Source organism: Urtica dioica, chromosome 8, assembly GCF_054948205.1.
Source record: "Urtica dioica subsp. dioica isolate 48M chromosome 8, U.dioica_male_clone48M_v1_H2, whole genome shotgun sequence".
In the NCBI taxonomy this organism is placed as follows: Eukaryota; Viridiplantae; Streptophyta; class Magnoliopsida; order Rosales; family Urticaceae; genus Urtica; species Urtica dioica.
Window position 1 is genome coordinate 21678613 of NC_142763.1, and position 26494 is coordinate 21705106.

A 26494-nucleotide genomic window follows, 5' to 3' on the forward strand; every position below is an offset into this window, starting at 1 on the left:
CAGCGCTTATATATAAGCGCTTTCATTTTATTCTCTCGAATTACAAGAAGCCATGTGGAGAAGAAGCGGTTTGAAAAAAAAAGTTTTGACAGCGTTTATATACAAACGCTGTGAAAAGTTAATGTTCAATTATAACTTGACACGTGTAAGTTTCAGAATTTAATTTATTTGTATTTATTTTTTATATCATTATTTTTTTTTTCTCAGCGAAAAACACTGTAAAAAATATGGCAGTTTATTTCTATTTCTAAGCATAGAATAAAAAACCCCTAAATCTGAGTATAAAATAACTTCTTCTCTCCGATTCTCCAAATACTCACGTTCTCCACGTTTTCCACGAACGCACCCTAGCCTCTTTGCTCACTCCGAGTAATGTCAAGCCATTGACAACCATTACCGAATCCTCCACCCTGACAACCTACGACCAAAGCCCCATCGTCCGCGAGACCCATCGGCCACACCGCCCCCGTCGGCGCCCCCATCGGCCTCCTCGCCGAGACCCAAGAAGAGGTCGCTCAAGCCAAGGCCAAGGCCAAGGCTAAGGCCTCCTCTCCGCCGCCGCCGGCTTCTGCCGCGTCCTCTCCAGATCCTCCGCCGCCGCCGGCCGCTGCCGCCTCCCCTCCGGCTCCGGTCTGTATCTCTCTCTCTCTCTCTCTCTCTTCCCTTCCCTTCCCTTCCCATCTGACTCCGCTGCTTCCACAGGTACGAGAAAGGTCATCCTCTTCCGTGTCGTCATCGTCTGCCTCTTCTTCCACTACCGAATCCTCCACCCTGTCGACGACGCCTACGGCCTCTGCGAGACCTATCTCAACCGCCTCTCTCTCAGGTCTCTTTCTCATTCTCTCTCTATTTAAATCTTCACTTTCCCTTGCATTTGTCGGGCTCCAAACATTCCCTTAAAATATTGGCGTTTGTTTGTGAAATTAACTAAAAATCAGCCTCTGTAAATCGCGATTTTAAATTTCCCTTTTTTTTTTTTTTTTTTTTTTTTTTTTGCAGCTCAACTATCTCGGTGACTATAGTCTAGAGATCTTTGACGATCCTTGTTGCGTTGCGATGATAGAGGTACATGCTTTTAAACAATCTCTCTTGCCTGTGATCATTTGAATGTTTTTTTTCTAGCTCTTCGGTCATATCATCAGCTTTAAATATTTCTTTGTAGGTCGGCTTGATTTATACTCAACGAGACCCTTCGTTCATTAACCCGTATAAGTTTTATGTTTTATGTTTTTTTTTTTGGTAGATTATTGAAGCCAAACTAAATAATCTTTTATGCAAACGATAGAAATAGAATAATTATTTCTAGGTATGTGTCAATTTCCAGGTGAGATAATCGTTTTCAAGTTAGCTAACTTGTATTTGTTTTTAATGGTAAAATTTTCCAATTACATTTAAACTTAATATTCGCTCTTTCTTTGATTGAAAAACCAAGGTTTAAATTGCCTTAAGGAAAAGCTGAACAACACTTGCAGTTGCAGATGAGCATTACTTTTGCTAATGTCAGTTATGTTAGAGCAACTATTTGTATACATATTTCTCATATGTAATGGACGTGTACAGAGTGTGCAATTGTTAGGAATTGGATCTCAGGCCTAAGGTAATTAAAGTAATGAGTAAACAGTTTGGGGTATGAATTTATGATAGTTTAATGTTTTTATTTTATTAGTTGTATAAATAGAAGGGATACTTCGAATTTATAATAGTTCGATGTTTTTATTCCTTATCTTTGTGAAGCGGCCTCTGCAACAACTCTATTTTTGGTCTCTCTGTCAAAACTTACTTCTCACTTGCTTCTTTTAATCGTCTGAATTTTACAAAGATTGGTTATTCTGTGCTGTGGCCTATTTTGTGTTGGTGCCTTTGTTTTGTGATCCCTCACACCTTGATGCTTTTTTTGTAGTGTGGTAGCGGAGTTTGATTCAGCTGCTGCAAGGAAAGTAGAGGACTGAGCTCGCTGGTCAGAATCACGGGAGAGCATCGTTGCGATTCTCTCTACCCCGGCAACAAGCTTGCTGGTCCTCGATGTTCGGATAGCGGGTAATTCAATCTTCTGCCGAGACTGGAGTTGGTGGTGTCGTTATTGAAAAATAAAGCTGTAAATAAGTACAATTTTTCATTGGGGTACTTCTCTGTGATGGTGCCTTTGTTTAGTGATTCTTAACACATTGATGTTTGTCCGTTGGACTATTTTGTGATGGTGCCTTTGATTTGTGATTCTTAATACCTTGATGCTTTTTCTTGTAGAGGTGCTGCCACACAGTTTGGTGCTTTGTTCGACTCATTGTTGAACTTGTGAATTCGCAAGGAAAGCAGAGGTATGAACACGCTATTGTCAGTCATGGATTTACTTCTACTTGGTTCCCAAACAGCCTCACCGGTCATGATCGTTGCGTTGTGGTCCTCTCTCTCGTGGATAAATATATGGCCGGTGGCTGGAATGGCAGACTTATCCGGCTAGATGAATGTAGTTCTTACTAGAGCATGGAAATACTCTCTCTCTCTCTCTCTCTCTCTCTCTCTCTCTCAACAAGGTGAGAATAAAGGTAAAAAAAATTCTCTTTTTCACAATCTTATCTGTCCGTAGAGCCTATGCTTGAGATCGGTGCCGTTGAGGTCAACAGAACCACGGCGGTGTAGCGGTGATCTGGCTGGGAATCACGCACGTGGAGAAGAGAGACTGGACACGACCACGCGGTGGTGATCGAGCTGTACAAGGTTTACAGATTCGAATCATCATTCTCAAACCGAGGAAGCTGTAAACAGGGATTACTTTTTTTTTCCCTGTTTTGTATTTATTTCTAACCCAATATCTTCACACAGGCTTTGCAAGAAAGGTTTGATTCAATCGGCCCGTTCTTTGGCGAGGGAGATCAACGCCCTTTGCAAGATAGTTCTGATCGAGAAAGCCAGTAATGTACGTGAACAATCTCTTGTTTTATTGACTGATTTCTACAAGTGGCGTTATTTTAAATTGCCTTAAGGAAAGCTGAACAACACTTGCAGTTGCAGATGAGCATTACTTTCGCTAATGTCAGTGATGTTAGAGCAACTATTTGTATACACATTTCTCATATGTAATGGACGTGTACAGAGTGTGCAAATCTCAGGCCAAAGGTAATCATATGGAAAATTCCAAAGGTATATATACGCACAATTAAATTAGTATATCAATTACTATATATTTCAGTGTAACATATTTTTTACAGGTACCGAAACAACCTTCGACAATTGAATGTGGCTATTTTGTTTCAATGATGATGAAAAACATTGTTGAAACTCGAGATTTTCATAAATGTTTGCATGAGGTATGTACACATTTAAATACACATATTCAATACGTAATATATTGTTTCACTCACAAACAACTCGTTTTTATATATTATTAGTTTGAAAAGTTGAAGAGTTATACAGATGAGGCAATAGATGCGTATCAAGAAGAATGGTACCAAATGGTGTTAAACTTTATGGACATGGAAGTCAAATCGTCAAATGTGAATGTAAAGTGAGTGTGTTTCCGGTGCATGAATATTCGTTTACATGGTTTGATATGTTTCGGTTTAAATATACGGTACAAAGTACGAATAATAGAATTTGATTTTGAAATTATTGAATGGATTATTAAAAATTCGTATTGGTATGTTTAGGTTCGGATTTTGGAATATATATTGAAACTGTGTGCATGAATTTTTTGTAATATTCAAATTTTTATATATATAAAAAGAAATTACATTACACAGCATTTGTAAATAAACGCCTTTAAAATTTATCACCTACCAAAACGACATGTGGATGACACTTTTGAAAAGAATAGACAGCGTTTGTATATAAACGCTGTGAAAACTTCTCACCCGCCATGAAGACACGTGGATGCCACGTTGGAAAAGAATAGACAGCGCTTATATACAAACGCTGTGAAAAACATTAGACAGCGCTTATATATAAACGCCGTGAAAACTTTATCGCCTAGATTCTTACGTGGCTCCTACGTGGCACCACTTTAGACAGCGTTTATTTTAGGCGCCGTGGAATACTTTTAACCTCATGCGATACAACAGCGTGCAAAAAACGCCTTCAATCATATTTCACAGCGTTTAAAGAATGCTGTTAATCAATATTTTTGTAGTAGTGTTATAGTTTTATTTGAAAAGAAAAAATTTAAAATTAATCCGTTTTTCTTAACTAACATACATTAAGAGATAATAAGAAATATAAAGCAAGTATCGTATTCACAAACTAAATTAAAGAGAATCTAAATTGTAATTAGTTTGAGATAAAAAATGGTTTTAAAGAGAATCTGTTTTGATGTGAAAGAAAAAACGAAGTTAAAAGGAAAGTATGGGATTTTCGTTTTGATTTGGTCTACAGATACTTTATATTTATAAATATAACAATATGTGATTTAACGGGAAAGAAAAAACGAAATTAAAACGAAAGTATATGTTCTTCCTTTAGATTTGGTCTACATATTATATTTATATTTATAAATATCTCTCTCACTCTCTCAATTTTATTTAATAAGTTGTTGCATTTAGCAGAGATTATGATCTAAAAAAAAAAGGAAAACACGTTTCAGTGTTTAGTCGCATCTTTAACCAAACCGAGTGGCTACATACACGATTACCGAGTCAATCTTAACCAATTTCCTAAAAATTCTCTAACAGATTTCCATAAGTATATATGCATACGATGTACATGTTATATATATTTATGGCTACTGGTTTTTTGTCGTTGAAGTAAAAAACCAACCTTGATTATTTGCAATACCCACTGAATTCAACTTCCGAGTACACTGATTCTTGGCATAAATGATTTCAAATGCAAAGCATTATCCATTTTTCACTACAAATATGTGGGCATTGAATAATTAGCAATTCTGTTAACCACAAATCTTGTGGGCAACCAGATAAAAACACCCTGTTTGCCTAAAATTTGAATGGTGTGTGACACTGACATTTACCACATATAATAATTAACACCCACAATCCAGCAAAACCCTAAAATGCCATGAACATGTTTCCAAATCTCATGCACCGGAAAGACAAACCCGGCATATATTATACACGTCAAATAACCGATATACAAGTAGTAATGGTAGTAAAATAAAAGAAAAACTCAGCGAAAGCTGTGATTGACCTTGTAAGGGTCCAATAGGCTGCTGCAATAGCTTGGGGAAACTTGGGAGAGAGATCTTGATGGCATTTCCACTCCTCAAAGGGCTTCAAAGCGATCGGACTTTCCACAGCCGCTGAATCGACGCACAGCATCGGTTGTAGTCTTAGTCCCCCAAATCCGACAAAGCGTTAGCCTTTTTGTCCCAAGGATTCCTAACAGCTAATCAAAGAGTATTTCAAAGCCTTGTAACTAATCAATAATATACGTCGTAAAAATTGTATTATAAAAAAATAAGAGTTCCGAAATACGAACCTGAATCGGGCAATCCGACTTTCGAAGAACCAGAGATCCCTCGTTCTCGTGGTCTATGATCGCGATCTTCGTCGGCGTGCTCAGGTAAACTGTATCGATCTATAACCCAGACAATGATCATGACCCTGGCCGTTGAAAGTGATCGCATCAGCTTGCTAAGTGAACCTCTCTATTTGAACCAGGTTGTCAAAGTAATCAAGCGTTTGCTGTAATCAAGTGATTCAGAGAACGAAAGACCATTAGAGTAAAAGAAGAGAATTAGAAAAAAAAAAAAAAAGTTCGGACCTGATATCCGATACGGGCACGTAGTTTCGGAGAGCGAAAGTGAAAGTGAACGATTTGTTGTCTGTGTTCCTCACTCAGGGTATCAATCTGAGCTTCCCGGGCCTGACACATACTCATTGGGTTAAACGTTCCATATTCTTCTTTTGTTGGGACATTATAAATTAAACTTTATTTTTTTCCCTTTATTAGGATAGGCTAATTTAGTGTTTTGGTCCAGAAAGAGATCTTGTGGATGTACCGCGGGCTCACCCCGGCGAAGGAATCGCAGAGTGTGAGCTTCTCAATTAGTTTGCCAAAGAGGTTTACAAATAGCTGACTTGGATTTGTTGAGAGTAATCAATTCCTAGATAGTTTGAAAGAATCAATAGCAATTACAAGAATGAACAAGAATAGAAATTTACAAATAAATAGTAGCTTATCATGAAAGAGCAATTGCATACCCAAGATATAATAAACACATCCTCACCTGAAGAAGAACAGCACATGTCCTCTGGCTTTTATTTATAAACAAGAAATGCTACTATAAATATATAAAATAATAATTAAAAAAAGTAATATTTTTCATTTCCATATCATGAGTTTTTTTTGGAAAAAAAAATGTAGTGACAGCAAAAATACAGAAACACCTTCCTGTATCTTCGATTGGGTATCTATCGCAAACGCTACACAGCATACGCTAGGTCATAGCTATCGAGCCCTTCAAAAAGGTTTTTTTAGTAGAAATATAAAAGCAGATATCGTAGATACGTACCTATATAAAAGTGATATGTTTCGAGATCATTAATCACTTCGATGAGATTTACAATATTTGGATGCTGAATCATCTTCATAATTAGGACATGGTAAGAAAAAAACAATATATAACATTTGTACATACCTCAAACTACATAAATGATTTATATAAAGTTAAGGAAACTATGGAGATCAATTGAAATGCAAACTACAAAAGCGCAGTTAACGAAAATATTTTACCTCGCGAAAAACATCAGTCATTGCTGTCTCTGAAGGTGCAACTCGCTGCTTCAAAAGATGAGACTTGTGAAAGGACTGCAAATAAAATACAATCAGCTCTCGAATTTCAAATGCAGAAACATCAATCCAGAATCAGGAAAATAATAGTACCTTGATTGCATAATGCTTCCCATCAACACGGCTTCAATAAAGAACCTGTTTCAAAGATGAGTATATTGATTTTATCATAAGGGAACAATTAACCTAGCAAACATCTAAAATGCCACTGCGTATGTGTTCTCTCTATCTCTATCTCTTGGTGCTTACCACTTTCCCATAGCTTCCACAACCAATCTTGTGCTCGCGAACATATTCATTCACCACCGTGTTCCCATTCTCATCCTGAACATTTTCAACACATCAATCCACATAAATTTGTTACTCTTAAAACTACGTCACAGTAAAGACAAATCTGCATGCAAACCAAAGAGGTACAAATACACTCTTGTGAATCTCATACTTTAAGCACTAACTCTAGGAAGAAAAATAAAACGACAACAGAGCGCACCACATTCAATATAACAGACTCGACTTGCAGCGAAAAGAGCAATGACTTAAACATAAATACTACGACCACAATCCATACGACGAATTGACTTGCACAAAAAAATGACTTTACCTCTGTTCGAACGAGTTGATGGGTTTCCTTAACGGGGAACTGCCTGCAAACCAATCCCATCTGTTCCCTCAACTCGAGAATCTCTTCGGAGCATTTTGGGCGAGTTTGTGACTCGCGGCCAAGGCTTCCCGCGTCGCTCTTGTCTCATCTTCCGGTGCTTGTAACGTCGCCATCGTACGAACGATCATCATCATCATCAACATCATCATCTTCCATATCTTCATCCAATAAGAACTCTTGGGAAAGGCAATTGTTAAAGCCCGAGCTCGGTCTAGATAGGGGGCTATGCTTTCGGGCAAACTCGAAGTAGCTACAGCAACCCATGAACTTTGCTACCGAAGAACTCTTACTTAACATACCAATCTGTGTTTTGCGATCTGAGCTCCCAAAAACAGAGAAATTATATTCTAACTACAAAACCTGAATTAAACAATAAAGCAGCTATCTTTAGCATTATATATATATATTTCAGGGTTTCGAACATACACATAGAAATTGTTTTAACAGTAAGAACCTGAATTCGCAGAGGAAGAAGGGGCTTTTTCGGGCCCAAATGAAACTCTGCTATTCTAGTGGATGTCATTCAGCCAAATGATGAAACGATTTTGAATGATCAAGTGCATTGCAATTCGAACCCAGCATCGCGATATGATGACTCCAATTGATTATTATTAATAATATAACCACGAAACAAAATCCAAAATTCTCCAACCAACAATACTTTGACCTTGTCCTGCAATACGCAGAAGAATATAAACAGTAAACACCCACAATTAAAAAAAACATAGAATTATGGCCACCCAACACAATATTCAATAAAATATGAACGTCAGTTGATAAAACAATAAATATATATAAAAAAAATTATCTTGGCACGAACGACAGTGACACAATCCGAGAAACAGAGACTTCTCGAAATGAAATACAGTAATTCAATTCAGAATAAATTGCATACCTTGCGTAAGGAGATAAAACGACCTGTATGAGATCTGAAAACCCGAATTTATAAACCATTTCGTAAGCCCCAATTTAAAAGTAAATTCGAGCAAAACATTTAAAAAATCTGAAAACCCTATTTTTCAAATTAAATTCGAGCAAAACCTATATCAAATCTGAAAACAAGATAGAAGAAGACGAGGAGACATAAACGACGTCGAGATGATGAACTCACCGTGAAGAGGAGCGGAGACGCGCGAGCCAATGGCGAGTGTTACGCTGGCGGCGAAGAGCGAAGAAGAAGAAGAAAGAAATATAGAAGAAAGAGACGCGAAAGAAAGAGACGAGAGAAAATGGTGAAGCCTACGAAACCGTACAAACCCAACCGAACGGTAACAAACTAAAAAAATAAAAATAAAACCGTTTGTATTCAAAGTGAGTGGTGAACAGTATTTTCGGAATTGGTTACATGTCGTATTTTAATTGGTAGATCCTTATGAACAGTGTTTTCGGATTTGCGCTTATTATATTTTAATAGATTTAATGATATTTTGATAAAAATAGGTATAACTTTAGAATTTTTGTAATTTTAGACATGACAATTTAATGGGAAAATAACGCATTTATACCCCGTGTTTTAGTGAAATGTCGAGTTTAACCCTCAGTTTTCAAAAATGTCGAGTTCATACCCTCTGTTTAACTAAAATGACGAAATTATACCTTCTGTTTAACTAAAATGACAAAATTATACCCTGAAATAGACAACAGTGTCACGAATATTTTTTTCATTGACTTTTCATTGACGTTGATTATAATATTTATATATAAATATCAATTATCTTTATTCATTCGCGCCATATATGTAATTTATATAAAAACTAAAAAATAAACAACAGTCTCTTAATTGTGAAGAACACAGAAAGAGGTAAAGGGGTAAACATCGATAATTGATAGTCATCAAAATCGCATATTCGAACAGAGAATCCAGGATTTAGAGTTACGATTCGAACACAAAATGAAGTCATTTCTTAGGAGGTATGAGTTTTATTATTTAATTTCAATTTAAGCCTATTTTTATTTCAAAATTGAGAATTTGGAAGTTAGGGTACTGATTTAGATTTGATTTGGTTTTTCTTATATAAGAGTTAATATCAATGAAAGGGAGATTTGTGACGCTGTTAGTCATTTCAGGGTATAATTTCGTCATTTTAGTTAAACAGAGGGTATAATTTCGTCATTTTAGTTAAACAGAGGGTATGAACTTGACATTTTTGAAAACCGAGGGTTAAACTCGACATTTCACTAAAACACAGGGTATAAATGTGTTATTTTCCCCAATTTAATTTGATCTATATACGACACCTATAAAATTTTAGAAAGGGTTGTACGTAATTATGATGTTTTGGAATAATAGTTGTTAGGCCGTCTTTTCCTTATGGTAAAAACGACGCCTCAATTGCAAAAACGACGTTACAATATAAAAGGGCAATTTAGTCAAATGCTAAAAATACGCATGACTAAAAAACCAAGCACCAAGCGCCAAGAGCAAGCGCCAAGTGCCAAGCGACAAGCACCAAGAGCAAGCGCCAAGCGCCAAGCGCCAAGCGACAAGCACCAAGAGCAAGCGCCAAGCGCCAAGCGACAAGCGCCAAGCGCAAACGACAAGCGACAAGCGACGAGCGACAAGCGACAAGCGCCAAGCACCGATTTTTTTCCTATAAATAGTTCATTCATTCTCAACTCAAAACTCAATTCACTCTCAAGTCATTCTCTCGACTCAAAATATTCTCTCAACCCCAGAATTCTCTCAGCCAAATACTCTCCCAACTTCAAAATTATCCCGGATCATAAACAAAGACCGAGAGCCACCTCTCGACGGGAGGAAGAAAAACAAAAATCCAAGAATCCACTCACATGGCAAATACACTCGCCCTGAACTACGTCATGACCTGATCCCGCAAAGCGGGTACGTAGGCAGCTCAAGAAGAGCACGGTCACACCCCCCATTCACCTTACTCGCTCCTCAAAAAACACAAATCCTCTTGAGAGCCGAAGAAACGTGACCCTAACAACAAAATATCGAGACACGTCGCAAGCTCGCACCCCGAGACGTGTCCCGCAAATGTTATCCGAGAAATCCATATATAGAGTCGAGTGACACATTTTGGGAAAGCAGATAGGGAGAGCGGAGGCGATGAAGTTCAAGATCGACGACGTGACGGTGTACTTCCCGTACGACCACATATACCCGGAGCAGTACGCCTACATGGTGGAGCTCAAGCGCTGTCTCGACGCGCGTGGCCACGCGCTCCTGGAGATGCCGACCGGGACAGGGAAGACCATCGCTCTCCTCTCCCTCATCACGAGCTACACGATCTCGAAGCCCGACGCGCCGCTGAAGCTCATCTACTGCACGCGCACCGTCCACGAGATGGAGAAGACTCTGGCCGAGCTGGCTCGCCTCCACCGCTACCAGATCCAGCACGTGGGTCCACGCGCCGCGTCGCTGCTGGCTCTGGGCCTCTCGTCTCGCAAGAACCTGTGCGTGAACCCGCGAGTGGTCTCCTCCGCCGATTCCCGCGACTCCGTCGACGCCTCTTGCCGGAAACTCACTGCTTCTTGGGTCCGCGCCGCCGCGGTTGAGAATCCCGGCGAGTTTCCGCTCTGTGAGTTCTTTGAGGCTTTGGACTCTGCTGGCTCCGAGGCGCTTCTTCCTTCCGGGGTCTATACATTGCAGGTTTAGTCCTTTCTTTTCATTCATTTTTAAATGATAAGGAAACCTAAATAGTTTTTTTGTCTAGCAGTCGAGTGTATATTTTTTTTTAATTTTATTTTTTTAAACATGGTTAGAAGATCGAACTGGGGGACTGAGACAATGGTGCCGAGAATTGCCCTTACCACTTTATTTATTTATTAATATTTATAATTGTGGTGTCTGGGTTAGACTTAAAAAGTTTACTTGGTTTATTTCCAAGAGGTCTTTGGTGATTAGCGATTGCTAGTGTTTTGTAGGGGATGGAGGGACTTAACCGTGATTAGAAAAAAATGATAAAGAAAGAAGCTTGAGTCTTGAACTTGGTTTGTGTGAAAAAAGAAATGGTGACTTTGTTGTGTTCATAATAGATGAAAGATCGAAGCTTTGGGATTGGTTTGCTGTGAAAATGGTGCCCTTATTATGTTGATTGTGCTGTGAGAAGGAAAAGCTCGAAGCTTGGATTGGTTTGTTGTGAAAAAACGGAACCCTTTATTCATTGCGTGTTTGAATTAGCGTTAAATTGGGGTTGTTCTTGAACGAGAAGCGTAGATTGAGATAAGACTCGGAGCGTTTTATGACGCCGGTGCTTTTTTTTTAATTCATTTAGGATTTGCGGGTGTTTGGGAAAGAGAAAGGGTGGTGCCCGTACTTCTTGGCGCGGCATATGGTGCAGTTTGCGAACGTGATTGTGTACAGCTATCAGTACTTGCTCGACCCGAAAGTTGCCGGGATCATCTCCAAGGAAATGCAAAAGGAGTCGGTGGTGGTGTTCGACGAGGCCCACAACATCGACAATGTCTGCATCGAGGCGCTCAGCGTCAGCGTCAGGAGGCAGACCCTCGAAGGCGCCAGAAGGAATCTCCATAAGATGGGCCAGGAGATTGACAGGTATGGGATCTCTCGTTTTTTTATTTTTATTTTTATTTTTTAGCTCTAGCGATGATGATGAGAGACTCGATGATTTGTAGCACTTAACTTGTCTTGACATGTTAGGTAGGTTCAAGGCCGCCGATGCTGGTAGATTGCGTGCTGAGTACAATCGGTTGGTGGATGGCTTGGCACAGAGAGGGAATCTTCCGGGTATGTGCTCTTTTCCGGGCCTTGTCCTCCATATATCATCGCCAAAAAAAGAAAGAGAGAAAAATCCCCGTTAGAGGAACTTTGTGACTGGATTGACTACTCTACTGCCCTTTGGCTTTTTTTTTTTCCGTAGTTTTGAAATTCAAATCCCATTCCTTTCTTCGATCTTTCTCGAAATCGGTCCCATTCTATATAGGTTATATCTTGCTATGGCTTATCTAAAGTTTTCTCCCTTTTTCAAATTTAATCTTAGTATTGAGTTTCTTATATATATATATATATATATTTTTTTTTGTGAGTTGTTGGTCTAATTGGTCAAGCCCTCGGTTATAGCCTCTCTAATTGCTAGTGTTTCCAGTTCCCCAATTGTTTGTGGGGGGTCATATGGGGACCTAGGGACGAAACCCTAGTTTTTTTTTCTTTGATTGTTTGACATACTCAGTGGAGTGATAAGCTGTTATTTCTTCTTAAATATAGCTGCGGATGGTTGGCTTGCAAACCCAATTGTCCCCGACGACATTCTGAAGGAGGCTGTGCCTGGGAATATTCGCAAAGCAGAGCATTTCCTCCACGTTTTGCGTAGATTAATCCAGTATTTGGAAGGGCGTTTAGAGACTGAGAATTTCGAGAAAGAAGGCCCTGTTGGCTTCGTGGCTTCTATTAATTCGCATGTTGGAATCGACCAAAAGACTCTGAAGTTCTGCTACGACCGACTGCATTCACTGATGCTAACATTAGAAATCACCGACACCGATGAGTTCTTGCACATTCAAACGATATGTGACTTTGCAACGCTCGTGGGGACTTATTCTCGTGGCTTTTCTATCATCATTGAACCATTTGACGAGAGAATGCCCCATATTCCCGATCCTATTTTGCAGGTAGCGTTTAAGTTTATGTTATGCTTTGTTTTCTGGATCGTTGTTGCTTTTATTCTTCCTAAGAAAGATTTTGAATGTCATCCAAAAATTTAAGTACAAGATTTGTGATATAGTTTGAAAGTTCACAAGTCCAGTTCGCGAATTTGTTTTTGTTGTCCTCTTTCGTGAATCCTAGCTTAGCTGTCACGATGCATCTATTGCGATAAAGCCCGTATTCGAGCGGTTTCAGTCTGTCGTGATCACATCCGGTACCCTGAGTCCAATTGATCTTTACCCTAAACTGCTCAATTTCAATCCAGTTGTTAGTCGTAGCTTTTCAATGTCCTTGACACGAGATTGCATATGTCCAATGGTTCTTACTCGGGGAAGGTATTGTTAACTATATAAAATCAACTTGTGATTAAAAATGTTATACGTTTTGTGAGAGGGTCAATACAATTATTTCATTTGTTTGTATTTTTGCTACTTGCTACTCGGTAACACCTGTGGTTTGGTAATTTCAGTGATCAGCTTCCCGTGAGTACCAAGTTTGATATGAGAAGCGACTTGGGTGTGGTAAGAAATTACGGCAGACTATTGCTGGAGATGGTATCTGTTGTTCCGGATGGGATTGTGTGCTTTTTTGTTAGCTATTCTTACATGGATGGAATAGTAAACAGTTGGAACGAGACCGGAATTTTGAAGGTGATTATGCACTTCTCACGTGTCCTGTCTTTTGCATTGAATCTTCACTCTTTTTCGCCTCATCATCTCTTTTAAGATACTCCTCTTTCTACTGTCTCTGGATTATTAGGAACTAGTGTTCTATACGGTCAATTAAAAATCGTAATGCCACAGGAAATCATGCAACATAAGCTTGTGTTTATAGAGACTCAAGATGTGGTCGAAACCACTTTGGCTCTTGACAACTATCGCAAGGCTTGCGACTGTGGAAGAGGCGCTGTCTTCTTTTCTGTTGCAAGGTAATTGATTTTTTTTTACCATGGTTGAAAAATTTGTAAATGATGTAAATTATTGTACCATAGAGTTTCTACTAAGTCCCTTTTGAGTATAGTCGCAGTGCATTTTGAGATATTTTCTTTTCTATGGTCATGCTTCATTTGCAAGATTTGATAAGTCGTCTGGTTTATGCTTATTTTGCATTGTTTGTTTTGGCTTTAGCTTGCCTGTGATTCTATAGAGGATATTTTTTATTTTGATTTTTTATTTTCTTTGTACCGTCCTTTTCAATGTCCGTGGACTTTATCTTATAAAATAAAATTTTCATGGTATTGTTTGGCTCTTCAACCTTTTATTTTTTTTATTTTTTTTATGTGTGTTATAATGACGTGAATTGGCTCTATGATTTTGTTGTGGGTTTTTATATTTGTCTGAAATATGGTTAATCCTATTATATGATCAACTGACTTACAATCAAGCACATGTCAAAACTGTTGGCATTTGTCAATCATTTTATCATTGCCTGTTGCGGCTACCAAAGGTTCATTGCCATTTGTAGTCATGAGTAAAATTTCGGGTTTGTTGTTTTTGGGAGAACTTATTCTTTTAATTTATTAAATCACATGGAAATAAATATACAGGCCACTGATACAGAAAGTCAACGTGGAATAAAGTCCGACTAAATAAAAGATTCCTAGAATAGTCTAATTCAATAATAATTTCCTTATAACCAGGTCTAGCAATAAGGATAATTATCTTTTTGATATAGTACAGTGTTATATATGATTTAAACAAATCTGTGTAAATTCTTGTCTACTTAGACTTAGATGCCAGAATAGCATGTAATCTACATAACTTATTAAAAGTGCGTATGCAATTTCAGAGGAAAAGTAGCCGAGGGAATAGATTTTGATCGACATTACGGACGACTGGTGATCATGTATGGTGTTCCTTTCCAGTACACCCTTAGCAAGTAAGTCTTGTGGTTGAATTCTTACAATTTCCATTATGTTAAAACTTTTTGTTGGCTAAGTAACTTCATTAAACGTTTCCCGTTGATTTTTCACATGGTGATATTTTATACAGGATTTTGCTGGCACGGTTAGAATATCTGCGCGATAACTTTCAGATAAAGGAAGGGGATTTTTTGACTTTTGATGCTTTGGTATGGTTGAATTGCTTTCTGGCCGTGTTTACTTGGAAATTGTTTAGACCATGTGTCTGAAAAGGTAATTTTCTTCGATACAGAGACAGGCTGCTCAATGTGTGGGCAGAGTTATAAGGTCGAAGGCCGATTATGGTATGATGATTTTTGCTGACAAAAGGTTAGTCATTCTCAGATCATGATGTTGAGTAATTTTTTTTTTCTCTTTTTTTCTTTAGTTAAACATAATCCACTGATATAGAATGATTGAGGACGTTTATTGAATTTATTTTGATTGTTAAGTTCCTAGTTAAAAGTATGGAAGAAACTGACTTTACAACTCCCGAGTCTTAGCTAGTTAACTGACAGTAGATCAAAGCAATCCCATGTAACAGAAATCCCTAATTCTTCATCTAAATGTGCAAGACTCAAACTTGAGAAAAACTGAGCAGTGTTGTTGAGACTCCTCTAAATCAAGGCCTTTAATCAACCCTTGACAATTAGGTCACATTGCACTCTAGCTGTTGATATTATGAATCTTTTGTGTGTGAATAAATAGTGCGTAAACCTTTTGAACACGAGTTTCTAAACTTTTCCAGGTACAGCCGTCACGATAAGCGCTCTAAATTGCCCGGATGGATTTTGTCCCATCTACGCGATGCTCACTTGAACTTAAGTACTGACATGGCTCTACATATAGCACGAGAGGTTGTTTTCACATTTAATTTTTTTTATTCTGTTTTATCAAATGGAATGCACAGATTGCATATGAATTTATATAAGATTTTATTTATTTATTTAATTATTTTTTTGTTGTGCCTGGCAGTTCTTAAGAAAAATGGCTCAGCCGTACGATAAGACAGGTGGGAGTGGAAGGAAAACACTGTTGTCCCAAGAAGACTTGGAGAAGATGGGTGACCGAGTCATGGAAGAAATGCAGTTTTAACAAGGCGAGTTTTCATTTAAAATTCCTTCGTAGAAGCAAAAGAGAAGTCATGGAAACTGAATCAGAAAGTCCTATTACCGACGCTTTGATCCGTAATATCACATTTTTAACTTTGCTGAACGTTTTTGACTTAACAGTTCCCTCAAGCCATAGCTTGACCCTGTTTGAGGGGCTTGGAATACCGATTTCGTTTTTGTTGTCCAGAAAGAGAAGAGAACAGAGATGAAATATAAATCATGTTAAAAGAATTCAAGGCGAGTCCTCATGGTGTCATGGTTTGTCTATTATTCCATGAAATGTGTTTTGGCGAATACTTTTTTATTTACCTCCCAAAACTAATTCTGTAAGATTGTCAAAATCTTTTTCTGTCGCCGAGTTTATCAGAGACATGAGTAGACTGGAGTGTCTTTTCATTGGAAGACTATGTATTTATTTATTCTTGAATTTATAGGAAGCAATTTTAAACTGTGAGATTCCCGTGAGAAAGTGCTACATGAACATAACTTTACAGGAACTACGTATTTTTTTTAACTGTCGGTCCGGTCTAAATTAGTTTTCCTTATCAACCTAGTAAAGTCTAATTTTTTAATTATAGAATCCGATTTTGTTTCAAGTAGTTTCAAATTTTTTTTTTGTTTTTTTTTTGTTTTTGTTTTTCTCTTTATTTCAAGACGCTTAAACCTAATAATTTGAGTTGAACACGTTAATTTGATGATCAAATTGTTTTAAAATTAAGAGGATTTATTTAATTACTTTTCTAGTTTAATTTATATTAAAAAAATAAAAACTGGATTAAAATTTAAATCAGACCGGTGTAATTAAATTGTTCGGCAGAATGACAGAAAATAATGGAGACAGTACTATCTTCGAGATAAGATGGCAAGATTGGCAATCATGTCTTCCCTTCTCTGAACCTTAATTAATTATGTCAGGGACGTACAAACAATTATACATTATGTTGGATTTATCTCCAGAGCAATTCAATAAAGAAATTAATTACTCTAATAATTACACTACAGACCAAAACAAGCTCTAACGTAGCTGATTTGATACATGCGCAGGTATTAATTATATGTTATATCCATATATCTATCTACTTCTACTAGGTAAAGAAAAAATAAAAAAATAAAAAAACGGTCTAATAAGCATTTCTTTCAGACATCTCTAATCTCTATGCGGTATGATCTGATTTATCGCCTTCTTCACCTCCACAATGCTCGCCTTTTTTCCGTTCTCATTCTCCTTAACCTTAAAAAAAAAGAAAAAAAAAAAAAGAAAATCAGCTCATGAGATCAGAAGTTTCGCAATCATCTATATGCATATATATGCCTAAACAATATTCACACACCTTAGCTCTGATTTGAGCAACGATGAAACTCTGATCATTCAATGAAGACTGAACTGTTCTGGTCTCGATCCTCATCTCACGAAGCATCTGCATAACCTCGAGCAACAAGCCTTCTCTGTACGGACACTGAAGCTCCAATAAACCTTCGCTCTCTATTATCGACACCTGAATCAGTTATGAAGCCAAACTCTTAATGTTAGAAGGGCTAATATGAAAAAGAAAAAAAAAAGTTCTTAAAAGCCGGTAGGTACAGTCCAATTATCAATGCCTACTAAAATTATTGTAACAGTTTAATAAATTAAATAAATATTTTGTTTCTCTTAACATAATTAATCTAAAATATATTTGATTTAGACTCCCATTTTCAATAAATTTAGTACAATGCAAAATTCTTGATGAGACGATTATTCTGACACTAGTGAAAACCTATTTTTAATATGTTGTATAAATTTTATTACTCATAGTTAAAAAAAAAAAAAAATACAATGAAACCGAATAATAATAAAAAAAAGAACTATACTATAATTTAATTTAATAAAGAAGAGACTATTTCAAGATGTAAGGTTAGTTAGTAAAAATTGCATGTGATACTGATTCTTTGAAACTAATCGAAAAAAATAACATGCTTGAAGCTTTTATCAAGAAAACAATATTATTAAAGTTGAAAGTTGAAACAATATTCGCTAAGCTGTTTACACTTTAAATAAGAAAAATAATCTAATTAAAAGTTAACTTTATAATATTTGAAAAAAAAAGAAGAAAAAAGCATGGAATTCTACAAGCGTCGCGTGACTGACCTGAACTGAAGTCTCTGCCTCAGCAACAGCGGCGACCACCCTCACCGGCGGTCCGCCGGCGGTGGACTCCACGATTCGGATCTTGCGCTTGTCGGAGGGAGGCTGGGCGGCGGAGGAGGCTTCGAGGTCCTGAACCTTCTTGCGGAGCTGCTTTACGTACTCTATGGTGTCTCCGAGGATCGAAGCCTTGTCCATCTTCGTCACGAACGGCACGAGCGATCTCAGGATTATGAACCTCTCGTTCAGCTTCTCTCTCCGCCGCCGCTCCGCCATCACGTGGTTCGCGCTCAGCTCCTCCTGCGCGGTGCGTGCACGCGCCGCCGTCGACTCCGACTTCGGCGAGCTTTCTTCGCGCTGCTGCTTCGCATGGAGGTACGGCACGGTGAACAGCGCGAATTTTAGGAGCCACTGTGATGTTGTTGTTGTTGTTGTCGGTGGCGGCGCGTGGGTTTGCTGGTCTGACCACGCGATGAAGGCTGACTCGGCAGAGTAGGTGACGTGGCTGGAGGATGGGTCGGACCAGAGGGTGGTTTGTTGGGTTTGGAGGATTGTGGACACTGTTTCTGAGTAGTGAGTGTCTTCTTGCGCGCTCAATTCCTCTTCAAATGCTGTGTTCATAATAATAATAATACAAAAAAAAAAGAAGAGAATAGTTATCATTTGTTTGTGGGTCCCATCTCCGAACGTATGTTTCTGAATTGTTGCTGGTTAAAAAAAAAAAAAAAAAAGAGGAAAATTTAAAATTTTCTATTGTTCTTGGGGGAGCAAAAGAAAATTTGAGGGAAACATGTGGAATCCATATATACCATATTTTCTTCAAAATATTGACTACGTAAGCCACCTAAACTATATGAATTATAAATTAGCCAATCTTTGATAAATAATTTGTAAATAGCCAACTTGCATACGTGGCAGCCTATTAAATACCTAAAATATATGTTTGGTTGTGTTAAATAAGACTTTTATTAATCTGTTAATAAGTTTACTTGACTATTTACAAGAAATTAATCAAATATGGACTATATCTCAATACACTATATCCGTGTGGTTATATAACTTAATAACCCTATTTTCTTTTCTGTTTTCATTTCCTCGAGTTTTCCTCAATTCAAAGAACACACATAAAATAAAAGGAATTCCCTATTTCCTTTTTGTCTAGGTTTTCAAACACACGATGAATATTTCGCACATTGGACTAATAATTTATTTTAATATTCAACGTTCCGTAATTTTGTTTAGCACGAACATGTGGAATTGCATGATATAATTTTAATGAAAATTTAGATGTCGGTAATTCATTTTTAGATATTCGAATAACTATATAATTTTTCTTCAAACAATCAAATACTAAATTTTGAATCTTCAAACAATCAAAATTTCATCCATATATCTAACAGCAAAAGGTTTTTTTTTTTTTTTTTTCAATAAATATTTTAAGGTTGTAAAACATGAGGTGCAAAGTCCAAATAACATGCAAAAATAGTACAAGTTTCTACAATATGATATATTATGAGTTCCGAAAAAGATATTTAGGCAGACGCTGTCGCTTCGAGATTGGAGGAAACTGAATGACATAATTTATGTGTCAAAGTCTGTAAGACAAGACAAGACAACCAATGGTGAAAGGGTTTTGTCTGTAATGTATACCAAACGGGGGTTGGGTTTGAAAGTTGGATTGTTGATAAAAAATGATACGTAAATTAATTGGACCCACGTCATACATTCATGATCCCATTCCATTCAATGTAGAGGAGTAAAACCAATCATAGATTTTAGACCATGTTAATCGGTCCCACTTAAAAGTGATATAACATAAAAAAAAAAAATGTAATTAGAAAACGTGTCTATAATATTTTGCGAGAATTAAGCACCAGATACCGCAGATTATATTCAATTTTTAATATAAAATTGCCAGCAATTCTATCATCGATCACTCATTGCTTTCGTTTTCTGTGTAACTTTGTCCTTTTAATTAATTATAGGATGAGGGGGATTATCTTCTGGTCAAAATATAAAATCTTTTACTTTATAATATAGACATTATTTTAGGAGTTATTTTTTTTCTTCTTACATTTTAGGGACTATTCTAAAATTATAATTATTTTACATTTATAGACTTTTTTAACTACTTATTCCAAAAACATGATAACAAATATCATAAAAAAAAAAATGTCATGAAAAAGTTGTTAATTAATGACATTTGTTTCATATTTTTGAAATAAATAACTCTTATTGGATAGTGAAAAAACTGTGAAATAATCAGAAATAATCCCTAAGATATTACTAACTCCTAAAAAAAAAACTCATTGAAAAACAAATTAATTTTTACCATAAAAATAATACGTACTACTACTCACGTCCAATTCTGTTTTTTTTTTTTTTATTTTAAATTTTAAAAACGCACCTGAAGGAAGAAGCGAAACATCGCAGGTGGAGGGGTCCGGCAGCTGGGACCAATGGCGGCCGGAATCCTGCCGGAAAGAACTCTCCGGCTGGTGGCTCTGAAGATCTCCGAGGCTCCTGGAGCGGCTCACAGCGAGCAAGTGGAAATCGGAGTCGAGATTATTGGAGCCATCTTCCGGCGAGCCCAGCCTTATACCCTCAGACATGTCGAGCTGCATCAACTCGCTCGGCTCCGCCGCCATCTTTTCCGGCTCCTCGGATTCCGAGTCTCCCTCGTCGTCCTCGTCCTCGGCTTCCTCTTCGGGCCCGACGAGCGCTCCGGCTCCGGCGGTGACCTGAGGGGAATAGTGGAAGAGAGGGTGATCGGAGGAGATGGCCGGGTTCGAAGTCGACTGCTCGGAAAGCGCCGGTTTCGGCGGCGGGTGGTCGTGCTCCACGAAAAAGCTCTTCACGTGTTCGATGAACCCTATGTCCTCTTCAACCTATGTTAATGAATTCTCATTATTTTTTTTCACTCCATAAATTACTAATGCAGCTAAAATGTATAAGTAATTTAATTTAGGGATGCACCAAAAAAACCATAATATAAATAAATATATTATTACCATGTCTACGGTGCCAAATTCCACGACTCCGTCCATTAGAGGAATGCAAACCACAGTCTGCAAGTTACACAAACTTCTTGTCATTATTATCATTTTTTTTCCTTGAAGAAATGACTTGGTAATGCTTAATTGGTTGAATTAAATTAATTACCTGTATACTAGCACTCTGGCGAAGCCAAGGAAACATGCATAGGAAAAGAAAAATGAACAGTTTAGTTAAAGAATATAATAGTAAATTAATTAAGTGTTGTACATGAATTTCAGAGTGATGGTAAATATGAACCTTGGCAAGAATGGCCCTAGAGAAAACTTTGCTGTCCACGTCATTGGTGCCAGTCAGCCAAACGTGCTGTCTCCTTGTGTACGCTTTTCCGGGCAACCTTTACGAATATTTAAATCAATCACCAGTAATGAATAATTAATATTGATGTATTTCAAACAAAAATAAATAAATAATATGTGTATATATTTGTTTGAGCCTCCTCCTCCTTGGTACGTATATATGTTGATGTTCTAGTAATTGTGTCTGCAAGCGACCACGACTTGAATTTTCCTTAAATGAAGAGAGAGATATAAAAAGGTAGATGAACCATGTTCTGTGAGTTAAAAGTTTTGTTGATGTTAAGAATAATACACACAACGTACATATAATCTTTTCTTTCTTCTATCTAATAAATTTCTATAGTTCTAGGTCACGATAATTAAACCACTGATTTGCTGCTTCTGTGCATGTACTTACGTGTCTGCAGTGTAGTCGCGTGGGTTTTATTCTCAAAGTAAAAGCAATACAGCCACACAATTACATGTAACTAGTATATATATATATATATATATATATATATATATAAATATATATATATATATATAAATATATATACATATATAGATGCAGTGTACGGTAGGAGAGACTGCAGAGAAGACAGATTTACGTAAAGATTTCTTTGTTGCAAAGCGGCATTATTTTTGACAACGGGACAAAGATGAGAATCGTTTAGTTGGATCTCTTTTTTCCCAAAACAAGCAGCTACTTTTGGCATTTTAAAAATAAAGAAAATTAAGAAAAAGAAAAAGAAACAAAGCTACTGATGATTTCGATTGTTCCTAAAGGCAATGTCATTTTGCGTACCGCAGAATCTATTCCCATCGATTTATGCAGTTAATAGGAAGAAAAAAAAAAATAATGAAGAAATTTAAAAATAACTCAAATATGTAAGAGGATGAGTGAGTACTATAGTGTGCTTGAATTCATCTTTCACACATACAAACCACACAAATGTGATTGATGGAAACAAGTCAAATGTGTATTTAATTCCATGCAGTGTTATTGTTTTAGAGGGGCTTATTTTGGCAACCAAGCATTAAAGGCAATGTCATATATCATATTCACTGAGAGACTCAATGCCAATGGTCCTCGCAATATATGAAAAAAAAGGACTAATAATTCAAAGGCTTCCACTTGGATTTTTCTGTTCCGTTTTCTTGCGTTTAGGCTTTTATAACAACCAACCATTCCAATAAAATTTCCGTGTATGGATTTCGTACTGTAGTAGTGAGAGGTAATTTTGCATTGTAATTACTTCCTATACTCTTATAGAGCAAGACATTGAATGGTTTGCTCTAAATCTTCAGTGCGTCTGTTTTCTATGAATGGAAGCAATATTTAAGTAGATTTTTTTTTTAATTTATTATTATTTTTTTATTTTATAGAAGAAAAAGAGTGAAAGTTGTCTCTTCTGATGCGAGAGCAGTTTGCCCCAAACAGAAAGGCATTCCGGTTTCTTCAAAAAAAAAAAAAAGAAAAAAAGAAAAAAAAAAGAAGAAGAAAGGCATTCCGGGTTTCACTCCCCATAAAATACTTTCCCTTTCGGACTCTTTATACTCTCACAACTAACCTTAGAAACTGACTCATCTCTGCTTCGAAAAGTGAAAGATTAGTAAATGAGTAGAGAAGTAACAATCATCTTTTAATTATTATGAGCCACCAAATTGAGAAGCTTTAGGCTTCCGCCTAATTATTTATTTATTTATTGCAGCATTTAATGCTTTACTTCTAATCTCATCCCAAGAAAATAAGCAGCTTTAATGCAATTTTAATCCAGAAAAAAAATAGTCATGTTGGCTTAGCTTTTAGTAAAATAGTAATTCAAGACTTTTGTGCTATTAGGCTTTATAGTTTAGAATTTATATAACTTTAATGCTGCTCGTACATGGTTAGCCCGCAGTTTTACATCACAGAAATATCGACTTCCGACGAAAGTTTTATATCGCCGATTAACGATTTTCAACGGAATTTTGAAATTCAACATTATCTCATGGAAATTCCAAAAATAAAAAATGAAAGCGTTTTTTTTTCTTTTCACCGGAATTTTTACTATTTTTCACAACGAAACGCAATGCGCGTTTTTCATACACAAAAAATCCACCAAGAGCCGAAAAATCATAGAAGAGAACGGATGAATCTTGGAACTTTTTAACCCTTCCTTAAACCCTAATATATAGAAACGGCTATTTTACTATAACATGTTTTATTTGTCAATATAAAACTAAAATTTCCAAGGCTAATAGGTTAGTATATCAGCAGCTAAATAGGCGAGAAAACGTAAGGGAATGTGTAGATTGAAATAGTACTAACCCGACCCCGGGAGGGAAAGAGAAGGAGACACACATCAAGTAGAACCACTCGGACTCGGTCAAGTCCTCCGGGGACAAGGACGCGCAGGGCCGTCGCTGAGGCTGATTGGTCTCTCCCACCGACAGCGAGTCATAAAGCTCCCTCAGCTGTTGACTTCTCTGCAGAGACGCCTCTTCCGTGCTCACCTCCATCGGCTGCACCGTCTTTCTCGTCTTTATCGCTCCGTTGTAGTACCCGTCGGACCACACCAATATCCTATGAAAAAAAAGCAAAAAAAAAAAAAATGTATATTATTGAATAAAAAAAATAATGATATTCATCATCGGTCAGCAGACATCAGCGGCGAGCGAGTGTCTGGCGTGACGTGAGTGTCACACCAGATGAAAATCATTTCTCTGTTTTTATTGATTGATTAAATGATTTTTTGGTTACCCTTGTTGGGGACACATTTGCCAGAAGAGACTGTAAGTCCACTGAGCCGATTGCACGGCCGTCTGAAGCATGGTTTGAAGCCGGCTACCACTCGCCGCCGGTGCAGCCATTTTTCGCTACTCACTGACTCAGTACTGATGTGTTAATTAGAGATTATTTTTGTTATAATTAATTTTGGGTGAATAGTAAGGAACGAGTTGAGAGAGGAGACAGATTTGGCTGGGTTTCTGATGATTATTATCAGCTTATCAAAAGAGGTTTCAAGGACAGTTGGATGTTTCAGATAGTGATAAAATCAGGACCAACGCAAGAGAGCGTGAGAGACTAGCAGGTGAGAGAGAGAGAGAGAGAGAGAGAGGCTTATGAAAGAGAAACGAGGTAGATGAGTTTGAGGAAGACTGGTTGTAATTTTCTTGAGAAATATAAAGCCACTTCGTTTAATATATCTGACGATGATGCTTCTGGTTTAAAATACAAAGTACTTGAATTAATTTTGAATGGTTGTTATAGTCAACCGATTGGTAGAACTTAGAGAGAGAGAGAGAGAGAGAGAGAGAGAGAGCTTTGGGACGTGAATAAAATTTGCTATTGGTTTTTGACTGGTCGGTCTACCGGACTATATATTGTATCACATATATACAAATTTGGTTTTTCGATAAGTAGATTTTGTTAGTTGTGTTAATTTCTGTGGACGTACGGGTTGGGAACTTTGGGGGGTTTTGTTGGATTATATGAGAGAGAGAGAGAGAGAGAGAGAGAGAGAGAGAGAGAGAGAGATTAGGTGGCGAAGACTGGGCGTTGAGAATGTATACAACTACAAAATGATAATCTATTTGTGTGAAATTCAAAAGCTATTTTTTCCTCCCTTCTAAGTTCTAACTATTTTTTAATGATGGTAAATAATGGCTGATTCAAGAATCAAAAGAATGGTTTCGTTTTAAAAAAAAAAAAAAAGAATCCCAAGAAATCAAATACCAAAAAATTCTACATCTGCTTTTCGACATCAAATGTACGAACTCCATAATAAACCATTGTTTCCGTGACCACTTCCAAGTCCTATCAAGGCAGATCTCACTCGCGCTCACACTTTTGTGTCTATCTTGTGACGTTTCGTTGGCTATTTTCTTTATATTTAACCCCTTACCTTTTTTTTATTTTTTTATATTTTATATTATCAAATATATATTCATTTACTGTAGTGTGGCTCCTTTTTTGAGGTCTCATGCGTCTTTATTATCAAAGTGTAAAGGATTTTTCTATAATTTTTTAACAGAGATTTTCCTATAGTTTGAACTTTGAACTTAGATATAATATATACACCGAATATATAATATAATAATGAAATAGAGTAATCAAACTCTATAATTTTGTACTGCTTCGATGTATTAAACTCTGCATTTTGTGGTTAGGCCTTATGTCCAAAATTCCAATTCCTATTTTGTGGTTCTATATATGAGTGGAATATTGGTAATTGGTTATCATACGCAAAATATAAGAGAATTTTGAAATAGTGATTCCAATTGTTACGATGAAAAGGTATCCGAACTGAGCAGAAGAATACGCGGCTTGGCATGCTACCGCCAATATATATACATATATATATATATATACATATATATATATATATATATATATATATTTTTTATTTTTTTTTTATTTTTGAAAAACATGCTACCGCCAATATAATACCAGTTAATGGTTCAAGGGCTATAAAGTAGAACCGCGCTTAGCTCATAAGGTAAGAGAAAATATTTGAGGGAAATACAAATAAAATCACTAGGAACAGTTAGAAATATTTAACAAATTAAAGAGAAAAGAAAGTTAAATTATACGGGCCTAAGAGATGCATGACTTGGATGTATCCATTTTTTTAAGAATGATTTATATTTAATTTAAATAAGCAAATTAACATAATTTATTATTTGGTAATTCATACAAAAAGTTAAAAAGTTGAGCTCAAGGGTTATGCTAGAACCTTGAGACGTATAAATAGTATATTTACATAAACTTCATGTTAAAAAGATATGCAAATTATTAAATATGTTGTTAATATATTGATTTTGGCAATGAACTATATGTAATCACATATATTGAGCGTAAATAAAATGGCACGAATGTGATAGTATGTAACATGGCTAAACAGCCTAAACTCATTACCCCTGTATACGTATAACTGTTCAAAAGATTCTTTATTGTTTCAAATTGTTTTTGCAATAGATAGGCACATAAACCACAATTACGTTCCTTCGTGGAACTA

The 26494-nt window shown here is 36.8% G+C and overlaps 3 protein-coding genes and 1 long non-coding RNA gene across 11 annotated transcripts; 2 read left to right on the forward strand and 2 right to left on the reverse strand.

Moving 5' to 3' along the window:
* Positions 1 to 314: 314 nt before the first annotated feature.
* Positions 315 to 3678, forward strand: LOC149388538 (uncharacterized). 3 transcript variants are annotated; one of them, XR_016300440.1, is made up of 10 exons: positions 315 to 630; positions 703 to 826; positions 1000 to 1065; positions 1901 to 2037; positions 2245 to 2315; positions 2585 to 2715; positions 2821 to 2914; positions 3004 to 3114; positions 3207 to 3305; positions 3387 to 3678. It is a non-coding gene; the product is annotated as an uncharacterized LOC149388538 (long non-coding RNA). The 3 variants fall into 3 exon arrangements; XR_016300439.1 differs by having other exon boundaries at positions 2245 to 2715; XR_016300441.1 differs by having other exon boundaries at positions 2245 to 2715; positions 3010 to 3114.
* Positions 3679 to 4772: 1094 nt separating this feature from the next.
* Positions 4773 to 8683, reverse strand: LOC149388539 (uncharacterized). 6 transcript variants are annotated; one of them, XM_089624452.1, is made up of 10 exons: positions 8511 to 8675; positions 8295 to 8328; positions 7854 to 8072; positions 7340 to 7759; positions 6988 to 7062; positions 6832 to 6876; positions 6682 to 6756; positions 5710 to 5811; positions 5425 to 5593; positions 4773 to 5331 (listed from the first exon to the last, which is right to left on the reverse strand). In XM_089624452.1, exons 7-10 carry the CDS (start codon positions 6700 to 6702, stop codon positions 5276 to 5278), a joined length of 348 nt encoding a protein of 115 aa, XP_089480578.1. In that variant the 5' UTR covers positions 6703 to 6756; positions 6832 to 6876; positions 6988 to 7062; positions 7340 to 7759; positions 7854 to 8072; positions 8295 to 8328; positions 8511 to 8675; the 3' UTR covers positions 4773 to 5275. The 6 variants fall into 6 exon arrangements, 3 of the variants coding, with proteins under 3 accessions (XP_089480578.1, XP_089480579.1, XP_089480577.1); XR_016300943.1 differs by lacking the exon at positions 8295 to 8328 and having other exon boundaries at positions 5425 to 5630; positions 8511 to 8683; XR_016300942.1 differs by lacking the exon at positions 8295 to 8328 and having other exon boundaries at positions 5425 to 5630; positions 5710 to 6052; positions 8511 to 8683.
* A 1741-nt stretch (positions 8684 to 10424) lies between these two features.
* Positions 10425 to 16414, forward strand: LOC149388540 (general transcription and DNA repair factor IIH helicase subunit XPD-like). The gene is made up of 12 exons (XM_089623937.1): positions 10425 to 11012; positions 11638 to 11918; positions 12028 to 12110; positions 12588 to 12991; positions 13167 to 13360; positions 13495 to 13675; positions 13829 to 13953; positions 14814 to 14903; positions 15017 to 15095; positions 15179 to 15255; positions 15674 to 15782; positions 15901 to 16414. Exons 1-12 carry the CDS (start codon positions 10470 to 10472, stop codon positions 16018 to 16020), a joined length of 2286 nt encoding a protein of 761 aa, XP_089480063.1. The 5' UTR covers positions 10425 to 10469; the 3' UTR covers positions 16021 to 16414.
* Positions 16415 to 16922: 508 nt separating this feature from the next.
* Positions 16923 to 24739, reverse strand: TT8 (basic helix-loop-helix (bHLH) DNA-binding superfamily protein). Its single transcript, XM_089622849.1, has 9 exons — positions 24238 to 24739; positions 23806 to 24060; positions 21457 to 21553; positions 21325 to 21339; positions 21174 to 21230; positions 20570 to 21050; positions 18166 to 18773; positions 17369 to 17533; positions 16923 to 17268 (listed from the first exon to the last, which is right to left on the reverse strand). The coding sequence occupies exons 1-9, from the start codon at positions 24345 to 24347 to the stop codon at positions 17185 to 17187; spliced, it is 1872 nt and encodes a 623-aa protein (XP_089478975.1). The 5' UTR covers positions 24348 to 24739; the 3' UTR covers positions 16923 to 17184.
* Positions 24740 to 26494: the final 1755 nt, after the last annotated feature.